The sequence below is a fragment of the Notamacropus eugenii genome, chromosome 4 (genome assembly GCF_028372415.1).
Source record: "Notamacropus eugenii isolate mMacEug1 chromosome 4, mMacEug1.pri_v2, whole genome shotgun sequence".
NCBI classification, from domain to species: Eukaryota; Metazoa; Chordata; class Mammalia; order Diprotodontia; family Macropodidae; genus Notamacropus; species Notamacropus eugenii.
The window spans coordinates 318,477,855-318,502,887 of NC_092875.1; the positions used below are offsets into that span (position 1 = coordinate 318,477,855).

Here is a 25,033-nt window from a genome sequence, read left to right on the forward strand (position 1 = left end):
GAAAAAGAATGGGACATGGTGTCCCAAAGGAATAGCAAGTAGTAATATCTAATTTTCTTTTTGTACCTAGAAGAAGAGAGAGGCTAAGGACATGGTGTCACAGGGAAGATGAGGGGGAATATTGGTGTCAGGAGCTGAGCACTAAGCTTGGCAACAAACGAATTGATAGATAATACCTTTTGGAATGGGGGTGTGGGCAGAGGAGTGAGAAATTATGGGGATAGGCAGGGAGCTCCTTTAGTAGCCAATGTTTTCATTAACAAAAACTGATCATGAAATGTACAAGGAAACATTGACTTCTAGCCCTACCTTTGCTCTTTATGACCTCAAATGAGGGTACCATGCACATGCTTTGAAAATTACATTAAAAGGACAAAGATGCACAAAAGCATACACAGGCAATCCCAGACAGAGAATTTTCAAATCAAGAATTTTATTTTTGCTTTATTATCACCATGTTAATAAGGACCCTTTGGATTACAGGCACATCAGAATCTGGGTAAAACAAATGTAAACAGCATGAGGGTAAAGACTCCATCGAGAGTAAATGATCTTTTTATGGAGAGATCACTTTACCCCAAAACAAAATGTTTTTTGAGCTGTTGTCTCGGATAAGAAAAAGGAAAGGATGGTCAACAATGAACTGTGGAGTAATTGTTGCACATCGTAGCATTATGATTGCTGCAGTGGCACAAGCTGCTTCTGTGCCTTCTTCATTAACTTCAACAAAAGCTTTGTGTATAACCTTGGATAGACACAGGCCTTTCCTGGCTGACATCCCAGAAAAGTCAGCCATGAATCCATCAAAGGCATCTGCCATCCCCAACTTTTGAAGAATGAATTTCATGTCTAAATACTCCTCCAATTTAAATCTGGGAAGGAAAACTTCTACCTCCATTTCGTCCATCATTTCTGGATTTAACCAATCTGATAATTTCTCAGAAGTAAGTCCTTTTTCCAACTAGAAATAAAGAGAGATGTATAGTGTAAGGCTCAAAGAATTTAATTTAATTAGACAAATATTCCTTTACTACCTACTATATGCGAGGCTACGGTTAATCCTTAAGGTTAAATATCCAAAGGGATTCTCTCTCTCTCTCTCTCTCTCTCTCTCTCTCTCTCTCTCTCTCTCTCTCTCTCTCTCTCTCTCACACACACACACACACACACACACACACACACACTCACACACACACAGCACATACCACACACATACACACACACAGCTAGAGAGTAATAAATTTCTTTTCTGTACTTTCATTCAGAGGACCTTAGATTCAGAGCTGAAAGGCACCTTAGAGACCATCCAGTATAACCCTCCATTTTTCAGATAAGAAAACTGAGGCTGCTTCAAGTTCTACAGGTGGTAAGAGGCTGTCAGAATTCCAACCAATTGGTACCCTCCCTCCAATTACAGCCTTCCTTTCCCCTGCCTTTCCCATTCCACAACCTTTTCACTTAAAAGAATCCACAATATCTTAGTTTAGCTCAGAAAACAGATTTCATTCTCTTACTTCCCCCTTTCATTACCACCTTCTAATCTTAAACTTCTCGAACATTTTGTACCCTTCAAAGCACTTTCACACATTATTTCATTAACTTTTCACTCCACGTAACAGTCCTTGAATTATTTCAAGCAGAGATTATCCTCATTTACTGATGGGAATAGTGGCTCAAAAAACTTCCATGACCTCCTGGGTAGGCAAAATACAAACTTTTCAATTATCAAGCCTGAAGTCAACATGATTTAATGCTAGCCTAGCCCCAGGTGTGTCCTGCTGCTATAACCTTACATTGTCAGTCCCTATTCCTAGTGAACTGATTCCTTAAATATCAAGAATTCTACCCCTCTCCCACTACCCTTACTTACCCATACTCCACCTCCTTAATAACACATACAAAGAAATTTGTGTAACTTCCAGTCATTGATCTAGACATTTAGGATAAAATTATTCTATTTAAAGGACTTGGTAGCCTTAAAAGCCTTGGTAGCCAAAATTCTTAAGTAGTGCCTACAACTTTGAATCGTTTAAAAAAATTTCTGGAAGCAGATATCAACAGTAATGCTTCTCTCACCATTTTTAGACCTGTGTTCTCATCTGGAAGCAAAATGACCATGTCCATTTGTCCTCCAACATAAGGCAGAACTAGAATCTTGGTAAATACTTCTCCTATGTAGGTCATGCGAAATGTAGATGTCTGAAACATCATTTGTACTGGTTTCTGCTTCTCCTAAAAGGACATAAATGAACATAAAATGGAATCTAGGGAAACTAAAAGGGGCAGATAAACTCAATACAACTTACTAAAAAAAGAAGTGGATTTGTATGTCCAGACTTCACATCTCTATACTGTAAGTCCTCTGAGGGTATAAATCAAGTGTTTACAGAGTGATGCCTTAATCCCCTGGGGTTTGTTTCCTCATGAGGAAATGTGCTACACTTATCTATAAAAATTGCTCCCCAGTCTGGGGATGTGTGTAAATATATCTTTTACTCTGAAGAGCTTTGTTATTCTATATTTCTATGATGATGTTTTGTCCTGTCCCAGTGTTCAGAATAAATGTTGTGCTGGTTTAGTTTTGAGTGAAGCTTTTGAACAGAAGCTTATTCTACTATGTGATTTGATTCTTAAAATGCATATATATATGTATGTATGTATATATATATATGTATACACATATTGATAGCAGCTGCTCATATCACATTGGTTATACAAATCAGAAATTTAAATGCTTTTTCTAGTCTCTGTGTTGAACAATGTAAATTCCTTATTATATCACAACATATATAGAAAAGACTGAGGGAGAGCCCTACTAGGGGATAAAGATGATGGAGATAAGGACAGTTAAGCAAAGAAAAGTAAAAGGGTTAAGTTCAGAGTAGAATAGAAAAGAAAGCAGACTTCTTAAGTTACTGATACACTATGCTAGGCTTAGACCAAAAGATGGAAAGGGGATATGTCATCTTTATAAGGAAGTTAGCAAAGGGATCCTGAAGGAGTAATAACCTGGACAATGGGAGATCAGATAGAGATGCCCAAATTGAAGCAAGTAACTCTCTCCAAAGAGGGTCTCTGCACTTCTCTTGGGTTTGCCTTGATTATAAATAATTTCTCACATATGTCCTCAGTATCCAGGGCAAAAATTATTGCCATACTGAAAAACACAAGTTTCAGAGAATGCTCTTCTTCCATGATTTACCATGATAAAGTTTGTAAATAAACATAGAAACGGCGAGGAAGCTATCTTTCAGACACTACTGTAATAAGAGAGCTTCTAAGGTCTTGAGGTGAGGAAACTGACTGGGCTAACAGGTCAAATGAAGGAACACTGAGCTGTAGGATTGAATTATTTATTATATTAGAATATAGAGAGAAAAGAGTGAGGGAGAGCCATACTGAAGAAGGACTAGGTTGGAGGGAATAGTTAAGAAAAGGAAAATGTTAGCTCTTCTTCCATGTCTTAAGAAACAAAGGGAATATGCTGATTCTTTCCCATTGTCTCAGTTGCCCATAAGGTCCCAGGACATTGGAAAATTATCAATTACTTTGCTGATTTTGAAAATCTCTTCTCTTGTCCTGCTTTTGTCAAATTGTTTTTCCCATTTTCCTTTGAAATAGATGGCATTCACAAGCACCAGAGCAGTCAGTGAATTAATTGAATCATTAGCTAGCAGTTCTGCAATCTTACCTGTAAAAGAACATTAGAGATTAAATCTAGCATAGATGTAGATAGAATCACATCTAAAACAAATGAGATAACATCTATGAAGCATTTAACAAATGCTAAATAGTTCTAGTTAGCCTTCTCCTCATGATCACCAACATCATCACCATAACAGTAATTATAAGATGTCAGGAGATAAACTAGGCAGGGTTTCAATCCCTACAAACTAATCAAATACAATCACTCACCTTCAGACAACACTGTCCACCAGTGATATAATCTGTCCATTATATGTTGCCAAGAAAAAAACACATATTAAAGTTTTTTCTATATTTTGGTGTAGTAGCAAAAATGCTTCTGAATACCATGATTAGCTTGGAAGAAAGAACAATTTCCACCTACACATTATCACACCTTTCACTGAGTATCTTAAATAAAAATTCTCTTAACAATTTCAAGATGTGTTAACATCTAGAATCTCATGTAAACACACAAAAACCCTATGTCATGTTTTTATAATCTCCCATGCATAAATAAAGAAACTGAAGCTAACTGAGGAGACTTATTCAAGGTCACAGAGCTAGTAAGTGGCAGCTCCTGGATTTGGGTTTTCTGACTCCAAGACTTTTCATTTCTTGTTGTTGTGGCTTTTTTCCATTACATATTTTTATTTATTTCACTAAATACTTCACAATTAAATGCAAATACAATTTTATATTCATTTTTAAAAATTCTGAATTCCAAAGTCTCTCCCTCCCTCTACTTCTACCTACCCTCTCCTTGAAAAGTTAAGCAATTTGATGTTGATTGTATATGTGAAGCTGTGCAAAATATATTTCCATATGACCATGCTATAAAAGAAAACACAAAAAAACCAAGGAAAATGAATTAAATTTTTGAAAGGATGCTCCAATCTGAATCCAAAGTTTCCATGTTTATCCTCTGGAGGTGGGTAGCAACTTTGAGCTACATTGTTGCTATAATCTCCTTGATAGAAATTTCTTTATTTTGCATGGGGGTTGGGGGGAAGAGCCAAGATGGCAGAGTAGAAAGACACACTCTCCAGCTCTCCCCACACAGCCCATGAAGTACCTGTAGAGAGTGACCCTCAGCAAATTCTGGAGCAGCAGAGGTGGAGAACAACAGAGTGGAGGAGATTTCCAGCCCAGGGTGACCAGAAGGGCCCATTGGAAATGTCTGTTGCATGGAGGGCAGCCCAGCCCAGGCTTGGCCACGCTGTACAGTGCAGCATGGCTCTGGGAGGAGGACACCTCAGGGAGTGGAATCTCCAGTCGCAATAGCAGCAGTACGCAGATCCCTCAACCCACAGGTGCCAAAGGTCAGTGACAGGGTTCTTTCAGCTGGTTAGGAAGGAAGAAGGGCCTTCCCATGGCTCCAGCCTCAGGCAGTGGCTTCAGAGGCCACATTGGGGCAGGTGGCACCAATTCCCATGGCAGCTCCTACAGCAGCCCGCATCCATTGTTGGATAGTAAAACCCCTGGGGACACTGAGGAGCTGATTATTACTTCAGCCCTATGTAGAGGCCCTGAGGAAGCTGATCTTTATCTCACACTGAATGGCAGCCCTGCCCACGCAGCTTATATGAAAATAAGCCCCCAGTGCTGGCTTGGCAGAACTGGAGGCCAGGTGGCTGTGGAGAGGAAACTGCTAGGATTCTGGGCACAAAAATCTCTCTCTGATCCCAGACCAGTGTACTCACTTGATTGTGCCCCCTTGGAGGAACTGAGATCTTACAGATCCCCAGAGTATACCCTACTCTTGACAAAGGACCCAAAAGTCAAGTGACTGGTTGGGAAAATGCCCAAAAAAGGGAAAAAATAAGACTATTGAAGGTTACTCTCTTGGTGAACGATATCTTCTGCCATCCTATTGGATGACAAAGAACAATGCTTACCATCAGGGAAAGACATAAAAGTCAAGGCTTCTGTATCCCAAACATCCAAACTAAATATTCAATGGGCTCAGGCCATGGAAGAGCTAAAAAGGATTTTGAAAATCAGGTAAGAAAGGTGGAGGAAAACTTGGGAAGAGAAATGAGAGAGATGCAAAAAAAGCATGAAAAGCAGGTCAACACCTTGCTAAAGGAGACCCAAAAAAATGCTGAAGAAAATAACACCTTGAAAAATAGGTTAACTCAATTGGCAAAAGAGGTTCAAAAAGCCAATGAGGTGAAGAATACTTTAAAAATCAGAATTAGCCAAATGGAAGAGGAGGTTCAAAAGCTAACTGAAGAAAATAGTTCTTTAAAAATTAGAATGGAACAGATGGAGGCTAATGACTTTATGAGAAACCAAGAAATCACAAAACAAAACCAAAAGAATGAAAAAATGGAAGATCATGTGTAATATCTCACTGGAAAAACAACTGACCTGGAAAATAGATCCAGGAGAGATCATTTAAAAATTATGGGACTACCTGAAAGCCATGATCAAAAAAGGAGCCTAGACATCATCTTTCATGAAATGATCAAGGAAAACTGCCCTGATATTCTAGAACCAGGGGGCAAAATAAATATTGAAAGAATCCACTGATCACCTCCTGAAAGAGATCCAAAAAGAGAAACTCCTAGGAACGTTGTGGCCAAATTCTAGAGTTCTCAAGTCAAGGAGAAAATATTGCAAGCAGCTAGAAAGAAACAATTCAAGTATTGTGGAAATACAATCAGAATAACACAAGATCTAGCAGCTTCTACATTAAGGGATTGAAGGGCGTGGAATATGATATTCCAGAAATCAAAGGAACTAGGACTAAAACCAAGAATCACCTACCCAGCAAAACTGAGTATAATACTTCAGGGGAAAAAATGGTCTTTCAATGAAATAGAGGACTTTCAAGCAATCTTAACGAAAAGACCAGAGCTGAAAAGAAAATATGACTTTCAAATGCAAGAATCAAGAGAAGCATGAAAAGGTAAACAGCAAAGAGAAATTATAAGGGATTTACTAAAGTTGAACTATTTATAATGAAATGAAATTTAAAATTTAAAATGAAATTAAGGGGTGAGAGAGAAATATATTGGGAGGAGAAAGGGAGAAATGGAATGGGGCAAATTATCTCTCCTAAAAGAGGCAAGTAAAAGACTTCAGTGGAGGGAAAAAGAGAGGAGGTGAGAGAAAAACATGAAGCTTACTCTCCTCATATTCGACTAAAGGAAGGAATAAAATGCACACTCATTTTGGTATGAAAACCTATCTTACAATACAGGAAAGTGGGGGAGAAGGGGATAATTGGGGGGGATGATGGAAGGGAGGGCAGTGGGAGGAGGGAGCAATTAGAAGTCAGCACTCTTGGAGAGGGACAGGGTCAAAAGAGAGAATAGAAGAAATGGGGGTCAGGATAGGATGGAGGGAAATATAGTTAGTCTTACACAACATGACTATTATGGAAGTCATTTGCAAAACTACACAGATATGGCCTATATTGAATTGCTTGCCTTCCCAAAGGGGATGGGTGGGGAGGGAGGAAGGAAGAGAAGTTGGAACTCAAAGTTTTAGGAACAACTGTTGAGTATTGTTCTTGCATACAACTAGGAAATGAGAAATACAGGTAATGAGGTATAGAAAGTTATCTTGCCCTACAGGATAAAAGAGAAGATGGGGATAAGGGAAGGGAGGAATGTTAGAAGGGAGGGCAGATTGGTGATAGGAGTAATTAGAATGCTTGGTGTTTTGGGGTAGGAGGGGAGAAATGGGGAGAAAATTTGGAACCCAAAATTTTGTGGAAATGAATGTTGAAACTTAAATAAATAAATTTAAATACAAAAAAAAATAAAATGTTTTGCATCAATATTCATTAGGAAAATCGGTCAGTATTTTTGGTACCTCATTTACCAACCTCTCATCTTCTCATGATTATTTTCCTTTGCTTTTATAAGTCTTTACCTAATCTTTCCTCTATCACTCTTATTTGATTTTTAAAATCATTCTTTAGCTCTTAGAGGAATTTTGTTGGTATTCTGTCCAATTCCTTTTTTGTTTACCTTTGCTCATAGCTGTTCTGACTTCATTGTCTTCCGAATTTGTGTCTTGATTTTCCTTGTCACCATAGTAGCCTTCTATGACCAGATTCTTTTTTTGTTTTTTGTTTATTTTCCAACCTATTTCTTGATTTTAAATTTTATGTCAAAGCTGGGCTCTGTTGCCAGAATGATAGTAAGGGATACTATCTGAAGTTTGTACTGCTATTTGCAGAGCAAGCTCTGGGAGTCTGAAAGGATGGTATAGTCTGAGGAGAAGTGTGGTTACTTCTCCTATGATTTACACTCTGGGCTGTATACAGCAAGGACTCCTGATTCCTTGGGACTGCAATCAAGGATCCCTGCTCTCTTGGAACCAGAAACAACATTGTTCCTTAGGCTCCCTGATTCCTTGGAACCAGAAATGACACTGCTTTTCAGGGCTCCCTCCTGATTAAAAGTACTCCCTTTCACTCGAGCTATGACTCAGAATTGGAAACAGGCAATGCATTTGTTCAAATAGCAACTGATTCTGCATCTAGTGCTATCATGGAGGTCCCCTGTAATCTCTTTCTGACCAGTTGCCAGGTCCCCTCACCATCTCTGGCTTGAGAGCTTCTGAAGTTGTTGATGCTTCTGTTACCACCACCTAGTCCACCACTATGTCATGGGCTCTGAGCTAGGCTCCATCCCCATGTCACAATCTCTTTTTCCATCCTCTTGAGTTATCCTGGGCTGGAAGAATGCCTCACTCTTAACTTTTTATTAGCTCTGCCAACTCCAAAGTTTGATCTGAGGCATTATTTTAAAGTTGTTATAAGGAAATGTTGGGAGGGCCGAGCTGAGGGATTTCTCTACTCTGCCATCTTGGCTCTACCCACCAGAAGTTCCCAAGCCTTCTTTTTATTATACCATATGTGGAAAGAGGTATTTTATTATCACAAAAAATTCTCTGAGGTTCCATGACCCTTAAACAATATCCTATGTGCAGAACATTTTACTTGTAATTTATAGGAAGGTGAAAATGAGACATTTTAAACATAGTCATCAGAATAAAATATGTACAACATGATTAACAGATACATGCAAATATAGATATTTAATAGGCACAGAAGGGCAGCAGAATAGAGTTCTACATGGGTTTGAATAAAGATACGGTATCATTGTTGCAGTAGACAGGAAATTGTAGGTGGCATCATAAAATTAGAACCCTCGGACTCCTATGATAGGAATGTTTATTTGAGCCTTTCAACTAAAGGAGGAATAGATCATGGTTGGAAATGATTCATTCTACAGACTGATTATTAGATTTAGAATCCTTATTGATACTGTGGACACTGATAATCAGGAGAAAGACAAAGAAAATTTAATACCATTTAATGGACAGATTTTCACATCCTCTTTTACTTCTTAGAAAATCAGTCCTTTTTTTATACTTTTCAAAAGTTATCACATCACTAGCCACCATCTTCCAAATACCTACAAAGAAATTCCATGACTTCCTACCTTCTGTCTTTTCTTCTACCCATTTATTTATATGTTTTCTTCCTTCCTCAGGAGCATTTGCAAAGTCAAGTTCTTCCATATTTGAATGGTAGAATTTCTGACAGGATTCCTTAAAAGACTAAACAATAAGATAAACACTATAACCAAGTGTCACAAGTCCAAAACTAAACGTCGCCAAAGCACAGCCATCTAATTGTGGACCCCTTCTTTATAACCACCATAAGCATGTTACATCTTTGCTTGGATGAACTTAAGTCTTTAACCTAACCAAATCTAATGACTTAAAAATTAGACATCAGGACTTGTTAGATCCCTTTAAGTTTTATTAGCACAAAAAGATCATTTAATAAGCAATAGTTATAGTTAGGAAAAACAAGGGAAAACTACTGTACCAACTTCCTCTAATAAAACAATAAATTTTTATTTGATCGTCAATAGTCAGAATGTGATTAACTCAGGCACTCATTTTCTATAGAATCACAGGTTTAGAACTAGAAGACTTTAGAAGGCATGTAGTCCAACTTTTCAGTTTTACAGAGGAGAAAACTAAGGCCCAAAAAGCAAATAGCAAAGGTGAGATTTCAGTTCTGGTAGTACTGTGTCCACTGAACCATGAGGCTCATCCTTAAAAATTATGGAAATAATATAGTCTGGGGGTGAGCAACTTTTTCAAATAGCTCAAACTGAATTTTTATTAATATGGCAACAGATGAGATTCTCTTGCCATCAAAGGTCTTCATCTCTCTTTAACTTGAAAATTTCATTGATTTCTTTAAGTTGATACAAGGAAAAATAATAGATAAAACTTACTGAGATAAAATCAAAAGTCTTTTCTCCAAAGAGCTGGTTGGCAATTCTTAGCAAGCATTGACTACCAGATTTATTAGCTTCTTCAAGAAAAGATAGGAAACTTTGGTGGACATCTGCATCTTTGTTTAAAGAAAGCACCTGTTTAGAAAGAAAAAGTAAAACTTCAGTACTGTCTTCCTTTCTTCCTTTCTTGACAATCAAAATAAAAACAAAATCCTCAAAGGAAAATCAACTGAAAGTTCTACAGAGACTGAGGGCACTCAAAAATAAGATTTAAGGATGTCACTCACCTATTCTGTAAGCTGCAACAGTTCCCTATTGGGTGGAGGAACAAATACAAGTCTTCTCCGTTCAGCATTTAAGGCCCTTCACAACTTGGTTCCAACCTATCTTTCCAGATTTATTATACATTATTACATTTCTCAACTCCCTTTGCTCCCATGCTCTCCTATCTGCACCCCCCCACCTCACCTAAATTGGTGGTCTTGTTATTCCTCATAACAAGAAAAGAAAGTAAGATTATTCTGCATTAATAACCTCAGGGACATTTCTACCCAGAATGTCTACTGTGCATAACACAGAGCTGTCAGACCATCAACATGTTCTACTCCATTTCTCCTTCTTTTCTTTGTTTTCTCTTAGTGTCCATTACCTTTCGTATCTGTGCAGCAGTATCTCCCTTGGCCCCATCTAAGACCATAGCCAGGGCACAGTAGAGACTCAGGGGAGCATAAAACACATTCTGTGAGGGATCTTCTTCTTCACTAATTTTTTTAAAAACATTCAAGGTAAAGGTGTTGGTTGCTTCAGAGAAAGTAGCCATCATGGCACACCTAGAATAAGAAGACAAAGAAATATACTACATAAAAGTAAGATACTTCTGTGTGCATTCATCCACTCCATTTTGAATGTAGATCATCTCCAATGGTACGTCTTCAATAGTAATAATAGAGTATTTTCCATAGTGCTTTCATGTCTGCAAGGTAGATGCTATTATTATCTTCACTTTATCGATGAGGAAGCTGAGGCAAACAGAGGTGAACTGACTTTCCCAGGATCAGAGACCTAGTAAGAATCTAAGGCTGGATTTGACCTCAGGTCTTCCTGACTCCAAGTCCAGCACTCTATCCAGTTCTCCACCTATATGCCTACCTAAATGAACAAAATAATAAACAAAGAAACAAAAAAACTACGGTACTGGGGAAAAGCAGATAAGCTAAGCTTTGCTGATTATTATTATCATTATAACTCTTACCTAGAAAGTGCTTTGATATTTACAAGAGACTTTTCTATCAATTTTTTGCTCCCCCAATGGAAATATGAATAATTAATATTTCTTTCTGGTCTCCTAAACAAACTATCAGCTTCCTTATGTCCATGCATGTGCTCCTGATGTTTGGACCTGCTTCCTAGAATGCCCTTCATTTTACCTACATATATTCTTTAACTTTTCTGACTTTTCTGTCAAAGCACATTTCAAATGCAATTTCCACCACAAAGTTTCCTCAGTCACTTTAGTCAATAATGACCTAGCCATGAGTTCCTACAACAACTACCTAGCCTACTATCTGTGACAACTGCCTAGATCAGTCATCTGGTTCTTATTCCAGAATCCCTTTTTCTAGTCATTATTTGTGTAAGTCACAGGGGAGCCTCTCTCTTAGTCATTGTGGACAAAATTCTTGCTAGAATCCTCCTTAATAGGCTGATCCTTCACCTGGAAGGTGGTCATATACCTGAGAGCCAGTATGGCTTCAGAAAGGGCCGAGGAACAGTCAATATGGTGTTTGCTGCCCAACAACTCCAGGAGAAATGACAGGAACAGAACAAAGGTCTGTATGCAAAGTTTGTAGATCTTACCAAGGGCTTTGACACTGTTAGTCATGAGGGCTTATGGAAAATTATGTCAAAATTTGGTTGCCTGGAGAAGTTCATCAGTATTGTACATCAATTTCATGATGTCATGTTTGCCTGGGTTCTGGATAATGGACAATGCTCTCATGCTTTCCCAGTCACCAATGGAGTGAAATAAGGTTGTGTGCTTGCTCCCATGCTTTTCAGCAGGATGTTTTCAGCCATGCTGTCAGATGCTTTCAGTGAGGATTAACATGGTGTCAAGGTCAACTACTGTACTATGGTTAAGTTCTTCAATTTGAAAAGACTACAAGCTAACTAGAGGGAGTGTTGGTGCATGACTTTCTGTTTGCAGATGATTGTGCACTCAATGCAGCCTCTGAAGCTGAGATGCAACAAAGTATGGATCAATTCTCTGCTGCCTGTGCTAATTTTGGCCTAATAATTAACACCAAGAAAACAAAGGGGCTCCATCAGCCACCACCACACCATCCATATGTGGAACCATCAGTTACAACAAATGGAGAAATTTCGAATACTGTGGATAAGTTCACTTACCTTGGTAGTGTACTTTCCAGGGATGTACATGTTGACAATGAGGTTCATGCACACATTGCCACAGCTAGCTCAGTGTTTGGGAGGCTCCAAAGAGAAGAGGTATTAGACTGACTACCAAACTGAAGGTCTACAGAGCTGTTGTGCTGACCTCATTGTTATATGCCTGTGAAACATGGACAGTCTACCAGTACCATGCCAGGAAACTGAATTGCTTCTATTTGAACTGGCTTAGGAAGATTCTGAGGATCACCTGGCAGGATAAGGTACCAGACACTGAAGTCCTTGCTTGAGCTGAGCTGCCAAGTATTCAAACTATGCTTCAGAGAGCACAACTCTGATGGCCTGGCTATGTTGTTTGAATGCAAAATGTATGCTTGCCAAAAAGACTATTTTGTGGAGAACTCACATGGGGCAGGTGATCACATGGTGGTCGGAAGAAGTGATACAAGGACACTCTCAAGGTCTCTCTCAAGAACTTTGAATTTGACTGTACAACATGGGTGATACTGGCACAGGACCACTCAGCATGGCATGCCCACATCAGAAAGGGTGCTGTGCAAAGCAGAATTGAGACAGCACAAAGTAAATGCAGGATGGCAAATCTGGAATACCCATCTCAAATATTCACACTGACTATCTGTGCCCAACCTGTGGTAGAGCATTCCGACGTTGTATTGATCTGGTTCAGTCGGACCCACTGAAACTTGACTGTATCATGGTGATGTCATTTTAGTTCTCCTCGAAAAAGGACAACAACCCACCAACTTGTGTAAGTATGTCTTATCTAAGATAAGGGCTATTTCTTATCTGGCAAGGGAGGCAATGGGATTATTTGTCCAAGAGTACCATGGGAATTGGGGAGATATTTTAGCTTGGATCAACAAATGGGAGAGTAGCTAAAGGAAAGACAATAGAAAGGATTTAGAATGTTCTGTTGATCTGTCAGAGAGAAGGTAAGCTCAGAAAGTCATATAATATTAGGAAGAACAAGCATGAACCACAGATCTAAGCAGGTATAGGGTGGAGGCCAGGCAAATGAAAAGCAGAGAAACAGGATTAAGGTGAGTAGGCAAGGTCAGGACCAGAGTATCAGAAAATGCGTAGGAGTCTCACTAGTCAACAGAATTAGGGAATTCTCATCTTAGACTTGGTTCCCAATCAAAGAATCACAGAAGATACAAGCTGGAAGAGACTTCTAAAGCTGTCCGGTCAAACCCATATCTAAAAAGGGGTCATTTCTCAAGAGGGAATGCTTTGCCTCTCAGGGCAAACCATTCTAATTTTAGACAGTTCCAGTTTTTAGGAATCTTTTTTTATATCAAGCCTAAGTCTAATTCTCTATAACCTCTACCCTTTGCTCTGAGTGCTGTCCTCTGAAGCCAAGCAAAGTATAGTCATTCTTCCACATCAGAGTCTTTCACATACTTGAAGACAACTATCGTGTGCCTACTAACTTCTCCCTTCCAACATCCCTAGTGTCTTCAACTATTTCTTTTGCCATCCAGTTCATCCTCCTCTGGACATGTAGATGTGGTTCTCAGAACCAGTGACAGTACTCTAGATGTGGCCTGACCAGAGCAGGAATGCAGAAGCATACTAGTGGGATAGATTCAGAGTCACAAGAAGTGGCTACAGATTGCAGCTCTGCATTTACTATCAGCTTGGCCTTGGATAAGTAGCTTAATCTCTCTGGGCTTCAATTTCCTTATCTGTAAAATGAGGGAGTTGGACAATATGATCTCCGAGGTGTAGCTGCAAGTCTAAGAATTGTTACTGCCCTCATGTTCACCACCATGCCTCTCCAAATGTAGCTTGAGGTTGTATTAGGTTTTCTGTTTTATCACAGTGGTTACTCATAATGAACTTTCTATTTACAAAAGATTTTTTTTCATGAAACTATTGATTATTTTTATAACCTCTGTATTAGTGAATTTGATTTCTTGGACTAATGGTAAATGACAGAACAAAAATTACCAAAAGGAAGTTGATGATCCAAATAACTATGAAGACAGCATCCAGTTGCCCTTGATCAGGTTCTATCCCTCAGTTCTATCCTTGTGTGCTGAAAGAACTAGCAGATGGGATTGCACAGCCAGTGTGTGTGATATTTTTGAAAAACATGGTAAAAAGCAGAAGTGACCTCAGATTACATATAGGCAAATGTTGTACTAATTTTCTCAAAATGGAAAAGAATGGCAAAGGTTGGCTGGTAGATTTCTTGAAATGGAGAGTTTCAACATGGTGTGCCAAGCTGAAACATGTCAACAGGAAGTTGAGCATTAATATGGTGAACACTTGGAAGTAGTTCCATGGAGTGAGATCTGGCCCATGAGCAGCCTCTGCGCTTCCAACTTGGGTGAGATACGGAGCCTCCCTCTTTGAAATGAAAGGAAAGAAGGAAGGAAGGAAGGAAGGAAGGAAGGAAGGAAGGAAGGAAGGAAGGAAGGAAGGAAGGAAGGAAGGAAGATAGGCCGGACGATGACAGCAACAACAAAAACAGTCTGCAAACTATAAACCAGTGAGCTTGCATTGGATCCATGCAAAAATTACAAAACAAATCATTAAAGGGATTAGATGTGGAATATTAAATATCTAGATGCTGAAGCTGTGATTACACAAGATCCCGTTTGGTCTCATTAAGAATAGGTCATACTAGGTCAACCTCATTTCCTTTCTTGAAAGGGTTAGGAAGAAAGACATGAGGGAAACATTATTGATATGAATGACCTAGATCTTAGCAAAGCTTCTAATAAAGTAACTCATGCTGTCCTTGTGGAGAAGATGAACAGGTATGTACTAGAAATAATGTAATGACATGGCTTTAGCTACAGTTGGATGGCCTAATTCCAAGGATAATCCTTGAAATTGGTTCAATGCCAATACGGCTAAAGTGTCCAGTTAAGGACATATACCAGAGCCTTTGGCACGGCCCTGTGACACTTCACATTTTTGTCAATGACTTGGATAAATGTAGAGATGGCATACTCATCAAATCTGCAGGTGACACAAAGCTGAGAATAATAGTTAACACAGTGGATGACAGTCACAATCCAAAAGGAGCTTGACAGGTACTGGAGTATTAGCCTGACTGTATTATAAAATTAAATAAGGATCAACTTAATGTTCACTTAAGTATATAAAAATCAACTTCAGAAACATAAGTTTGGGATAGGCATGGTTAGACAACAATTGTTAAAAAGAACTAAAGGTTTAAATGGACTGCAAGCTTAACAAGAGTCAACAGTATGATGATTCAAGAACCAAAAAAGCTAATGTGATCTTGCACATAATTAAATGGGAGGCACAATCCCAGGAATAGGGAAATGATATAGTCAACCTATATCTGAGACTGCCTACAGATCAGCCTTAGACCTCATCTGGAGTACTGGATTTAGTCTTGGGCATCATGGCTGTAAAATAACATTGATCAACTGGAGAATATACAAAATGTGACAATCATGATGATGAAGGGCCATGATAAATGAGAAGTTGTAGGAACAAGGGACATTTAATCTGTAGAAGAGAAGACTCACGGAGTCTCAGGAGAACTTTCTTCCAGTATTTGAAGGGACTGTTGTGAGGAAGAGGGATTAGATTGGTTTTATTTGTCCCAAGGCTGAACCAGGATTAACATCAGAAGTTACAAAGAGGTCAATTTAGGTTTGACGTCAGGAAAAACTTACTAAAAATTAAGAGTTGTCCAGAGTTGGAATGTTCTGCCTCAAGAGGTGGTGGGTTCTCCCTTCTGGCTGGATGAACACTAGTTAGGTATATTATAGTGGAGATTCTCTTTTCCCTTCTATCTAATCCCAAATGAAAGGCTTGAAACTACCTGGGAGCATCATCAGCCAGTTTATCTTTCTTCTAGTGGTCCGGGACACCCACTAGTAAAAGAAGTATCACCTGCAGGGGCCCCCAAAACCATATCCATCTTCCACCCCACACACAGTCACATCAGATAGCCAGCTTTTGAGCCATTCCAAAATACCTATGAACCAGGATCCCTGAAGACAGCTTCCTGTCTGACTACCATGCCAACATTCTGCCCCACAAACAATCCAATTAGAATTTTTGGTCCATTTAGTTCTTCTTGCTCCCCCACAAGCTATGATCAATTTGGTAAGCAATTTAATCATTTTCCCCTTCTGCTGCTAAGACAACCTTCCCACCTAATTCCTTCCTCCATCCAATACACACAATGTTTTCACACAATGTGTGAAAATATAGACAGAAACTATAGATAGAGACTACATGCCTCTACTATTTTTTTCTATACCTTTATACCTATCTGTACCAATTCTACTCCTCCCTAGGCCCATTCTTCTGTCCACTGTTTTCTTGATCTATTCATACTTTTTGGAATTCTGTTTCTACCTTATACACATTTCCCTACATCTCTGTTAAGCAGGAAGGGCATTGGCTTCAGAGTCAAAGGACCTAAGTTCAAATTTCAACTTTTTCACTTCCTATCTGTGTGACTTTAGGCAAGTGATGTAACCTTTCTGGGTATCCTCATGAGTTTCCTTATATGAAAAATAAGAGGGCTAAACTTGGTGATTTCTGATCTAGATCTAAATTGGTGATTCTATGATTCTAGAATACCCTTTTTATACCTCCTTACATTAACTAAAACCTGGAATTCCTAGAAGGATTAGAAGTCATTCTCCGTTGCTGCTTTTGAGTCATTCCAAAACAGCCATCATTGTTAGTCTTTCTTCTTTGAAGTTTATGTATTCCACCTGGACCTCTTTTCTACCCTAGCCACTGAGGACAGCTGGTACAAAGGCAATGAGAGGAGACATGGAGTGCTGGGTATGAAGAACATGGAGGGCAGTTTGTACCATAAGAGTGGATGAAGAAAAATAATGGACAATGAAGGTGGAAAGATAGTGTGGAGTCAATTTGTGAAGTCCTGGGTTATAGCAGTTCATGCAAATACATGGAAGTTCAGAGATACAATAGTTTTAAGAGGGAGAGATAAAGAAGGAATACATTAAAGGCAGTTCAATTAAAAAAATACCTTTATCAAAAGTGAAAATGAGTGAAGAATTCTTCTTGTCTGTGAAATATAGTCAGAGGAACAACCTCCTCCAGCACATGTAAGCTCCTTGATGGCAGGGATTATTTAGTTTGGGCAGGGAGGGTGCTTAGTTTGAGGGTACCTTTTTTCTTTTGCTCTTCATATCCTCATGGCCTAGTATAGAGCCTGGTACCCGTGGGCATTTGGTAAATGCTTACTTATTAACTGATTCAGTCATCAAGACTTTAGGCTCTTCCACCTTAGCCTCCACCCCTTGTGGCAGGGGCCATCTTCAGTTGCCCTGATCTATATCTTGCCATTGGACCCAGATGGCTCCAGAGGACAAAGTGTGGCTAGTGACTTTGTTCAGCCCTTCCTCACTTAAATCCAATTTGCTTACAAGTCATGGCATCACCTTCTTCCTGCCATGGTGTTCTTCCAGAACAAAGGACAAAACAACAATAACCCTTTCCCTCCCACTGTCATCTATGGATCATTAAGTTATTCTTCCAGGACCTACTAGGTAATGTTAGCATCTGGCTCAGTTTTGCTCCCATGATTTCCAAAGATTTTCATGCATATTCACACTGGCCCTGGTGACACTGATGTAACAGTTCCTCTGCCTTTTGTATTCCCATGACCTCCATCTCTACCTTCTTTTAGAGCCATAGAATATCACTTCAAATAAGATCTGGAACTATGAACTTCTACTCCCTGGTTACAAGTTCCTATCTTTCATCTCTCTCTGCCCTCCAACCCCCTTCATTTACACTAAGCCTCTTGTTTGACCTCACTGTTTGTCCTACAATTTTTTTAACCCTTCCCTGTTATCCCAAACTATCTCCCTCAAACTAATTTCACTTGTCTCTCTATATAATCCCCTACTCTGATCATGGCAATGATTCCCTAAGGAATTAAGCCATATGTTCCTTGAATATTTTTCATGACCGGTTTCTCAATCTCTAGCCTTAGATAACTTTAACCAACCAGTTACTGAATTTCTGTTTCCAAGTTGCTAAGAAAGTCCTGGATAAAGTAACAAAAATGTGCTAATTTCATACTGCAGAAGAAGGGTCTGTGATGAAGGGTAACTCATTTAGAGGTCAAGTGATTTGGTCAGTCAGTCAACAAACATTTATGAAGTGCCTACAAGAAGCCAGGCAGTGTACTAAAGTTCTGGGGATACAAAAAGAAGTAAAAGATAGTCCCTGACCTCAAGGAGCATACAATTCAAGGGAGGAGAAAAGAAATACACAGGTTAAATAGGATATAAATCAGAGAGGGCAGGAACTTCCTCCTTTGGATACTCTCTAGCTATCAATGTTCCTTTTGAGCTATGGTGCCCAGATCTCAACCCAACTTTCTAGAGGAAGTGTGACAAAGGTGTGAAGGCACTAGAATTAAGAGGGGTTAAGAAAGGCTTCCTGAAGAAGATGGGATTTTATTTAGGACTTGGAAGTCAAGGAAGCCAATAGATGAGGTTGAGGTGGTAGCACATTCCAAGCATTGGGGATAGACAGAAATATCTCTACTCCTTACTGAGGCTACCCCTTCCTACTATGCCCTTAACCCATCCTTTCCTGCCTCCTCTAAGGCTTCACTTTATCACCCATTCCCTCTTTTGCATACATTTTCAAAATCTATTTCTCCCCTGGATTCTTTCTTTCTACCTGCTAATACACTGAAACACACATAACAACATCCCAGAAATTTTTATTTAACCTTCAGCCTCTCAAAGTACTCTAATCTTTGTCCTCTCCTTCAATGTTGAACTACTGAATGTCACTACTTTCTCATCACCAACTCACCTCTCAACTGTTTAAAAGTTGAACTAAATCTCCTCTAGTATTCTGAAACTGCTTCCCAATTCTCAACTTCCATCCTCCTTGACCTCCCTGCAGTGCAATACTTAGCTATTCCAGTCCTTTAGATACTCTCTCTGCTTGGATTTCATGACATCTTCTACTTCTGTTTCTCCTCTAGCCTCCTCCTTACCCCATAGCATAGACATTCCCCAAGATTCTCTTTCTCTCTCAGCAATTTCAACCACCTGCAGAACTTCAACCCTCCTTCTACAAAGGTAACTCAAAACACCTGTGAGTCTGCTTTTCACAAGACCCAGCAGAAGGAATCAAAGGTGTAGCAAAACAACTGATGGAAGACCAGGCTGAAAGACTAGACCACAAAGGTAAGTCACATAGTCGAGTTCTCCCTTAGTACCAACCAACCAAGGAGGGCTGAAATGGAGCAAAGCTTCAAACAGGAAGGTGAGATAAAATCTGGCTGGGCCACAAGTCAGGATTCATGAAACAAAAATGGAAGTCCATGTAACCAGTTTACAGAATCAAAGTAGGAAAAATAAGATCTTTAACTAGCGAGAAAGGATAGAGTCAAAACCAAGATGGAATTAGGTTAACACGAAGTCCTATGGTCAATAAATATGCCAAAATTGCCTACTATATGCCAGAGATGGAGGGAAAGGAGGCTACCTGGCACAGGGTCATGAACTCCTGCAGTCTGGTGGGAAATTCTGAGTTGCTTCCTCTGGACCCTTCTTAACTGAAGGATGTGGGAGGAGCCCTCCTATGTCCACCTGAAATTGTCCAGAAATGTTCACCCTTTCCAACAGGAAATAAGGGAAAGGTAAGGAAAAAGCATTTATATAACATCTACTACATGTCTGGCACTGTGCCGGGTGCTTTACAAACATCTCATTTGCTCCTCACAACTACCCTGACAGCTATGAGTTATCATGACCCCCATTTTACTGTTGAAGAAATTGAGGCAACATGATTTTGCTCAGTCTCCCAGTTAGTGTCTGAGTTCAAATTTGAACTCAAGTCTTTCTGATTCCACATCCAGCATTCTATCACCATCAAACTGTCTAAACCTCAACCAGAGGCAGGAAGGGGACCAAAAGGCAGAGGGTACTGAAAAAATGTGAGTTACAGTATTGATTTGATTTTGTAGAAAGACGAGTTTCTGAAAATAATGACAAAGTGTAAGTGAGCAGTCAGTGGGAAAATGGTAGCATGGATGCCAAGGCTAACAGCCCTCAGATGAAAGGAGAGCTCAGTGCGCCCAACTATCTTCAGACTTTAAAGGACCAATAGCTTACTCTACCCAGGGTCCAGAGAGCTACAGTACTGAGATGAATGATGAACATGGCTTTCCAGAATGGCTGAGTGTCCTCACTTAATTACTGACTTTTTGATAGTCCACTGTCAGAATGCCTGTGGATGATTAAACAGTATTGCCCGCCACTGGCAGTTAGGTGGCACAGTTGAGAGAGCACTGGACCTGGAATCTGGAAGACTTGATCTCAAATCCTGCGTCAGATACTTACTAGCTATGTGACCCTGGGTAGGTCATTTAACCTCTACTGACATCACTTACTTCATCTGTGAAATGGGGATAATTATAGCAGTAACCACACAGCAGTTGTGAGGATTATATGAGAAGATATTTTGGTAAAGTCTTTGCAAACTTTAAAGTGCTATGTATGTACTAGTTATAGTTATTTTTGCCATTGCTGCCATCGCCACTTTTTCCAATCCCGACTACTTTTGTCTGCTTGTCTTCTTTCTTAACTTTTACTTCTTATCTTTAATTTATTCCTTTGAAAACTGCCTGTTCATATTCTTTGACCATTTATCAACTGGGGAATGACTTGTGTTCTTGTACATTTGACTCAGTTCTCTATACATTTTAGAAATGAGGCCTTCATCACAGAAACTAATTGCAAAAATTCTTTCCCAGTTTTCTGCTTCCCTCCTAATCTTGGTTGCATTGGATTTGGTTGTGCAAAAACTTTTCAGTTTAATATAAGCAAAATTATCCATTTTGCACTTCGTAATGCTTTCTATCTCTTGTTTAGTCAAAAATTCTTCCCTTCTCCATAAATCTTTCCTTACTTCACTAATTTGTTTATAGTATCAATCTTTATCCTAGATCGTGTTCCCATTTGGACTTTATTCTTGTGTACAGTGTCAGGCAGCGGTCTATGCCTAGTTTCCATGACACTATTAATCCAGTTTTCCCAGCAATTTTTGTCAAACAATGAGTTTTTATCCCTGAAGCTGGGGTCCTTGGGTTTATCAAACTGTAGCTTGCTATATTCATTAATTACTGTGTCTTGGGTACCTAAACTCTTCCACTGGTCCACCCTTCTGTTTCTTAGCCAGTGCCAAGTGGTTTTGATAATTGCTGCTTTATAATACAATTTGAGATCTGGTAGGGCTAGGCCACCTTCCCTAGCATTTCTTTTCATGAGTTCCCTTGATATTCTGAAACTTTTGTTCTTCCAGAGAATTTGGATATTATTTTTTCCAGCTCTAGAAAATAATTACCTGATAGTTTGATTGGTATGACACTGAATAAGCAAATTAATTTAAGTAGCATTGTCATTTTTATTATATTGGCTCGGCCTACCCATGAGCAATTGATGTTTTTCAACTTACTTAGACCTGACTTTATTTGTGCAAAATGTATTTTGTAATTGTGTTTATATAGTCCCTGGATTTGTTTTGGCTGGTAGACTCCTGAATATTTTATAGTGTCTGCCCTAGCTTTAAATGGGATTTCTCTATCTCCTGCTGTTGGCTTTTGTTATTAATAAATAAAAATGCAGAAGATTTGTGTGAGTTTATTTTGTAACCTGTAATTTTGCCAAAGTTTATTATTTCAAGTAGTTTTTTTTGCTTGAATTTCTGGGATTCTCTAAGTATGTCATCATACCATCTGCAAAGAGTGTTAACTTAGTTTCTTCTTTGCCTATTCTAATTCTTTCAATTTATTTTTCTTCTCTTAGTGGTAAAGCTAACACTTCTAGTACCATATTGAATTGTGAATTTCCTCTTGGGTAGGGGGTCTTGACCAGCAAGACCCTATGCTGTTCTCAGGATGCAATGAATGAAGCGGGAGGCAGGGTGTAAGGCAACTCCATTTATTAGGAGTGAAGCAGCATTATTTATAATATAATAGCCTTGTGAATTATACCCTTCAGCCAACCCCTTTGAAGGTCAAATCTAATCCTCCAACCCCTGGTCTGCATTTACCTCGTGTACAGCTCATGATCACCCACTTCTCCTAAACTCCAGGAGAAAAACAAGGGCAGTGGTCCTGCCTCAGACGCCATTAGTTCCAGGCACTTTAAGTGTGGTCCTACAATGGCTTCCAAGAGTTCCTAGCCCCCTTACATTGAATAATAGTGGTGATAATGGGCATCCTTGTTTCACCCCTGATATTATTGGAAATGCATCTAGTTTATCTCCATTGCATATAATGCTTGGGAAGGTTTTAGGTAGATACTGCTTATTATTTTATGGAACGTTCCATTTATTCCTATGCTTTCCAGTGTTTTCAATAGGAACAGGTGTTGTATTTTGTCAAAAGCTTTTTCTGTATCTAGTGAGATAATCATGTGGTTTCTGTTAGTTTTGTTGTTGACATGATCAATAATGCTAATAACTTTCCTAATATTGAACCAGCCCTGCATTCCTGGTATAAATATCCTTGCTCTTGAAATAGCAAGTTTCACAAAAAAAAAATGAGTTTCTGCAATGATATCTAAGTGTAAAGTACTCACTCCATTCTAACAAAACAAATGTAATGATGGTGATGACAAGTCTCGAAGAAACTAGATTTTTGACATTTTTTTTCTGAAGTGGTCTTAATAAAACCACACGGCTTCTCACAGATTTAAAAATGTACTGGTATTTTTCATGGATCTCAAATTTTTAACTCCAGCAATTTCAAACTTCAAACACAACTTGGCTGCTGTATTCTAGTTATGTTTCTATAGTATTGACATAGGAAGGTCTCTCAAATTCCAGGTACCAAATAGGTTTAGGGTTGACCAATGGCTCTGCTCCCTAACCTGCTATATAAGGGCCTCAACCTCTGCCACTGAAAGGATGCACAATGATAATATCCTATCTAAAATTCACTTTTCTTTTAAAAGTTTTGATACTTTTGGTTTTTGCATCACTGCCTTTCCCAAATGTACTCCTTTCTTTCTCCCCATTTAGTAAGCCTTTCCCTTAAAACAACAACAACCAGTTAAGCAAACCCAACAGACATTTCTTTCCTCCACAACATTCCACACCTTGGGGTCTCAAAGAAGAGGAGTAGATTTCATCACTTCTCCCTGGGGCCAAGCCTGATCACCATAATCACAAAGCCTTCAGTTTCTTGTTTCTTTTCCCCATTTCCCCCCAATTCACTTCCAGTATTTACAGCTTCTACTTAGGGTTGGAACACTTGTGTGGGACCATATAGCTGATATCATAAAAAGCCCTGGGTCGGGAATCAGAATCCATATTCTAGTCCAGACTCTGCCAAGAACCAGTCTTGTAACCAGGACCAGACTATTTAGTCTCTTTGGACTCCTCATCTCCAAGTCCTTTGGGTTACAACTTTCAAACTGCATGAAAATCCCCCAAACACAACCTACTCTTCTCACCTGGTACGGAAATGCTGAAGGCAGAAGAGTTATGGAGACTACTGCCCGTCCACCTCCTCTCTCCACACAGGTTAATATTTTCTTTCTAGGGCGAGCATCATCTGGTACCCAGTAGCTGGGAGTGACTCGGTTCTACCCCCACATCATCCTTCTGAAGTCGTCTTCCTCTTCCTCCCCCAAGAGCTGACAAGGAGAAGGAAGCAGGGTTGCAGGATGCTTCTGCTCCTTTTTCACAGTTTCAGGATCTTCGCAGGTCCGACCGTTACTTCCCGAGAGCTCAACGGAACGCCAGGTTCAGGGAGAATCAAGTGCCATTGGCGGACCACTCCCTCTGCCCTCTGCATTCATAAGTAACGTATCTGGCTGCCCAAACGAGCAGCGTGCTGCGGAAAGGTGGGACGTGGAGAAAATTACTAAGCTCATTCCTAACGTTGGGCAACCTAAGCAAGCGCTCAGAACGCACACCCCTCTCCCAGGTTTCCAGGCCAGACTCTGGTTACTAAGTCCTCCCAACCCGAAGGTACGAGCAGTCGGGCGAGCTCCAGTGAAGGTGCACAAGCGGTCGTACTTACAGCTGCTGCAGCTTCTCTTAGGCCTCTGTCATGGTCTGAGCTGCGGACTTACTCTCTAGTGGCAAAACGCTAACATGAACGACAGGATCGAAGCCGCACGTGGCTTGGTTCCACAAATGCTGAGCTAGGAGGCCTGATGTCAGGGCCAAGAGGGAGAGTGTGCATGCCTGAGCCAAGAGTCCTTCTCCCTTCTCTGGCCTTGGCAAAGCTGAGGATTGAAAGAGGAAGGAAGGAACAAATGGGTGTGGGGAGAGGAGGGCGGGGAGAAGAGGGGGACAGAGGGGGACAGAGAGAGAGAGAGAGAGAGAGAGAGAGAGAGAGAGAGAGAGAGAGAGAGAGAGAGAGAGAGAGAGAGAGAGAGAGAGAGAATTTCTCCATATCTTGTTCAGGCTGGAAGGACAATAATTTTTCAGGGTTCCATTCCTACTGCTTGTAGGCATGGAAACTTTAACCTACTCCATTTTTCTGACCTCTATTTCTTTGTCCCTCCTTAGGCACCCTTTTGACCCTTCACTTTTAAGACTTTGTCATGTTGGCACTGGACAGTGTGGACACAGAATCAACTTCAGCCCTATCATACCTTCAGACTCCCAAACCTAAGGGACTC

General features: G+C 39.8%; 1 protein-coding gene across 5 annotated transcripts; it reads right to left on the minus strand.

Moving 5' to 3' along the window:
- Positions 1–413: 413 nt before the first annotated feature.
- LOC140501432 (serpin B6-like) lies at positions 414–24,537 on the minus strand. 5 transcript variants are annotated; one of them, XM_072605017.1, is made up of 7 exons: positions 24,427–24,537; positions 10,612–10,792; positions 9,960–10,097; positions 9,150–9,267; positions 3,549–3,691; positions 2,077–2,232; positions 414–961 (listed from the first exon to the last, which is right to left on the minus strand). In XM_072605017.1, exons 2-7 carry the CDS (start codon positions 10,783–10,785, stop codon positions 557–559), a joined length of 1,134 nt encoding a protein of 377 aa, XP_072461118.1. In that variant the 5' UTR covers positions 10,786–10,792; positions 24,427–24,537; the 3' UTR covers positions 414–556. The 5 variants fall into 5 exon arrangements, with proteins under 5 accessions (XP_072461118.1, XP_072461117.1, XP_072461119.1 ...); XM_072605016.1 differs by lacking the exon at positions 24,427–24,537 and adding an exon at positions 23,846–23,948; XM_072605018.1 differs by lacking the exon at positions 24,427–24,537 and adding an exon at positions 16,360–16,416.
- Positions 24,538–25,033: the final 496 nt, after the last annotated feature.

Coding starts and splice junctions, on each gene's coding strand:
- LOC140501432 (XM_072605017.1), bottom strand. CDS start 10,785: ATGATGGCTACTTTCTCTGAAGCAACCAACACCTTTACCTTGAATGTT. Junction 3,692..9,149: donor GGTAGAAGAAAAGACAGAAG/GTAGGAAGTCAT, acceptor GTTCTTTTACAG/GTAAGATTGCAGAACTGCTA. Junction 2,233..3,548: donor AGATTTTCAAAATCAGCAAA/GTAATTGATAAT, acceptor ATGTCCTTTTAG/GAGAAGCAGAAACCAGTACA.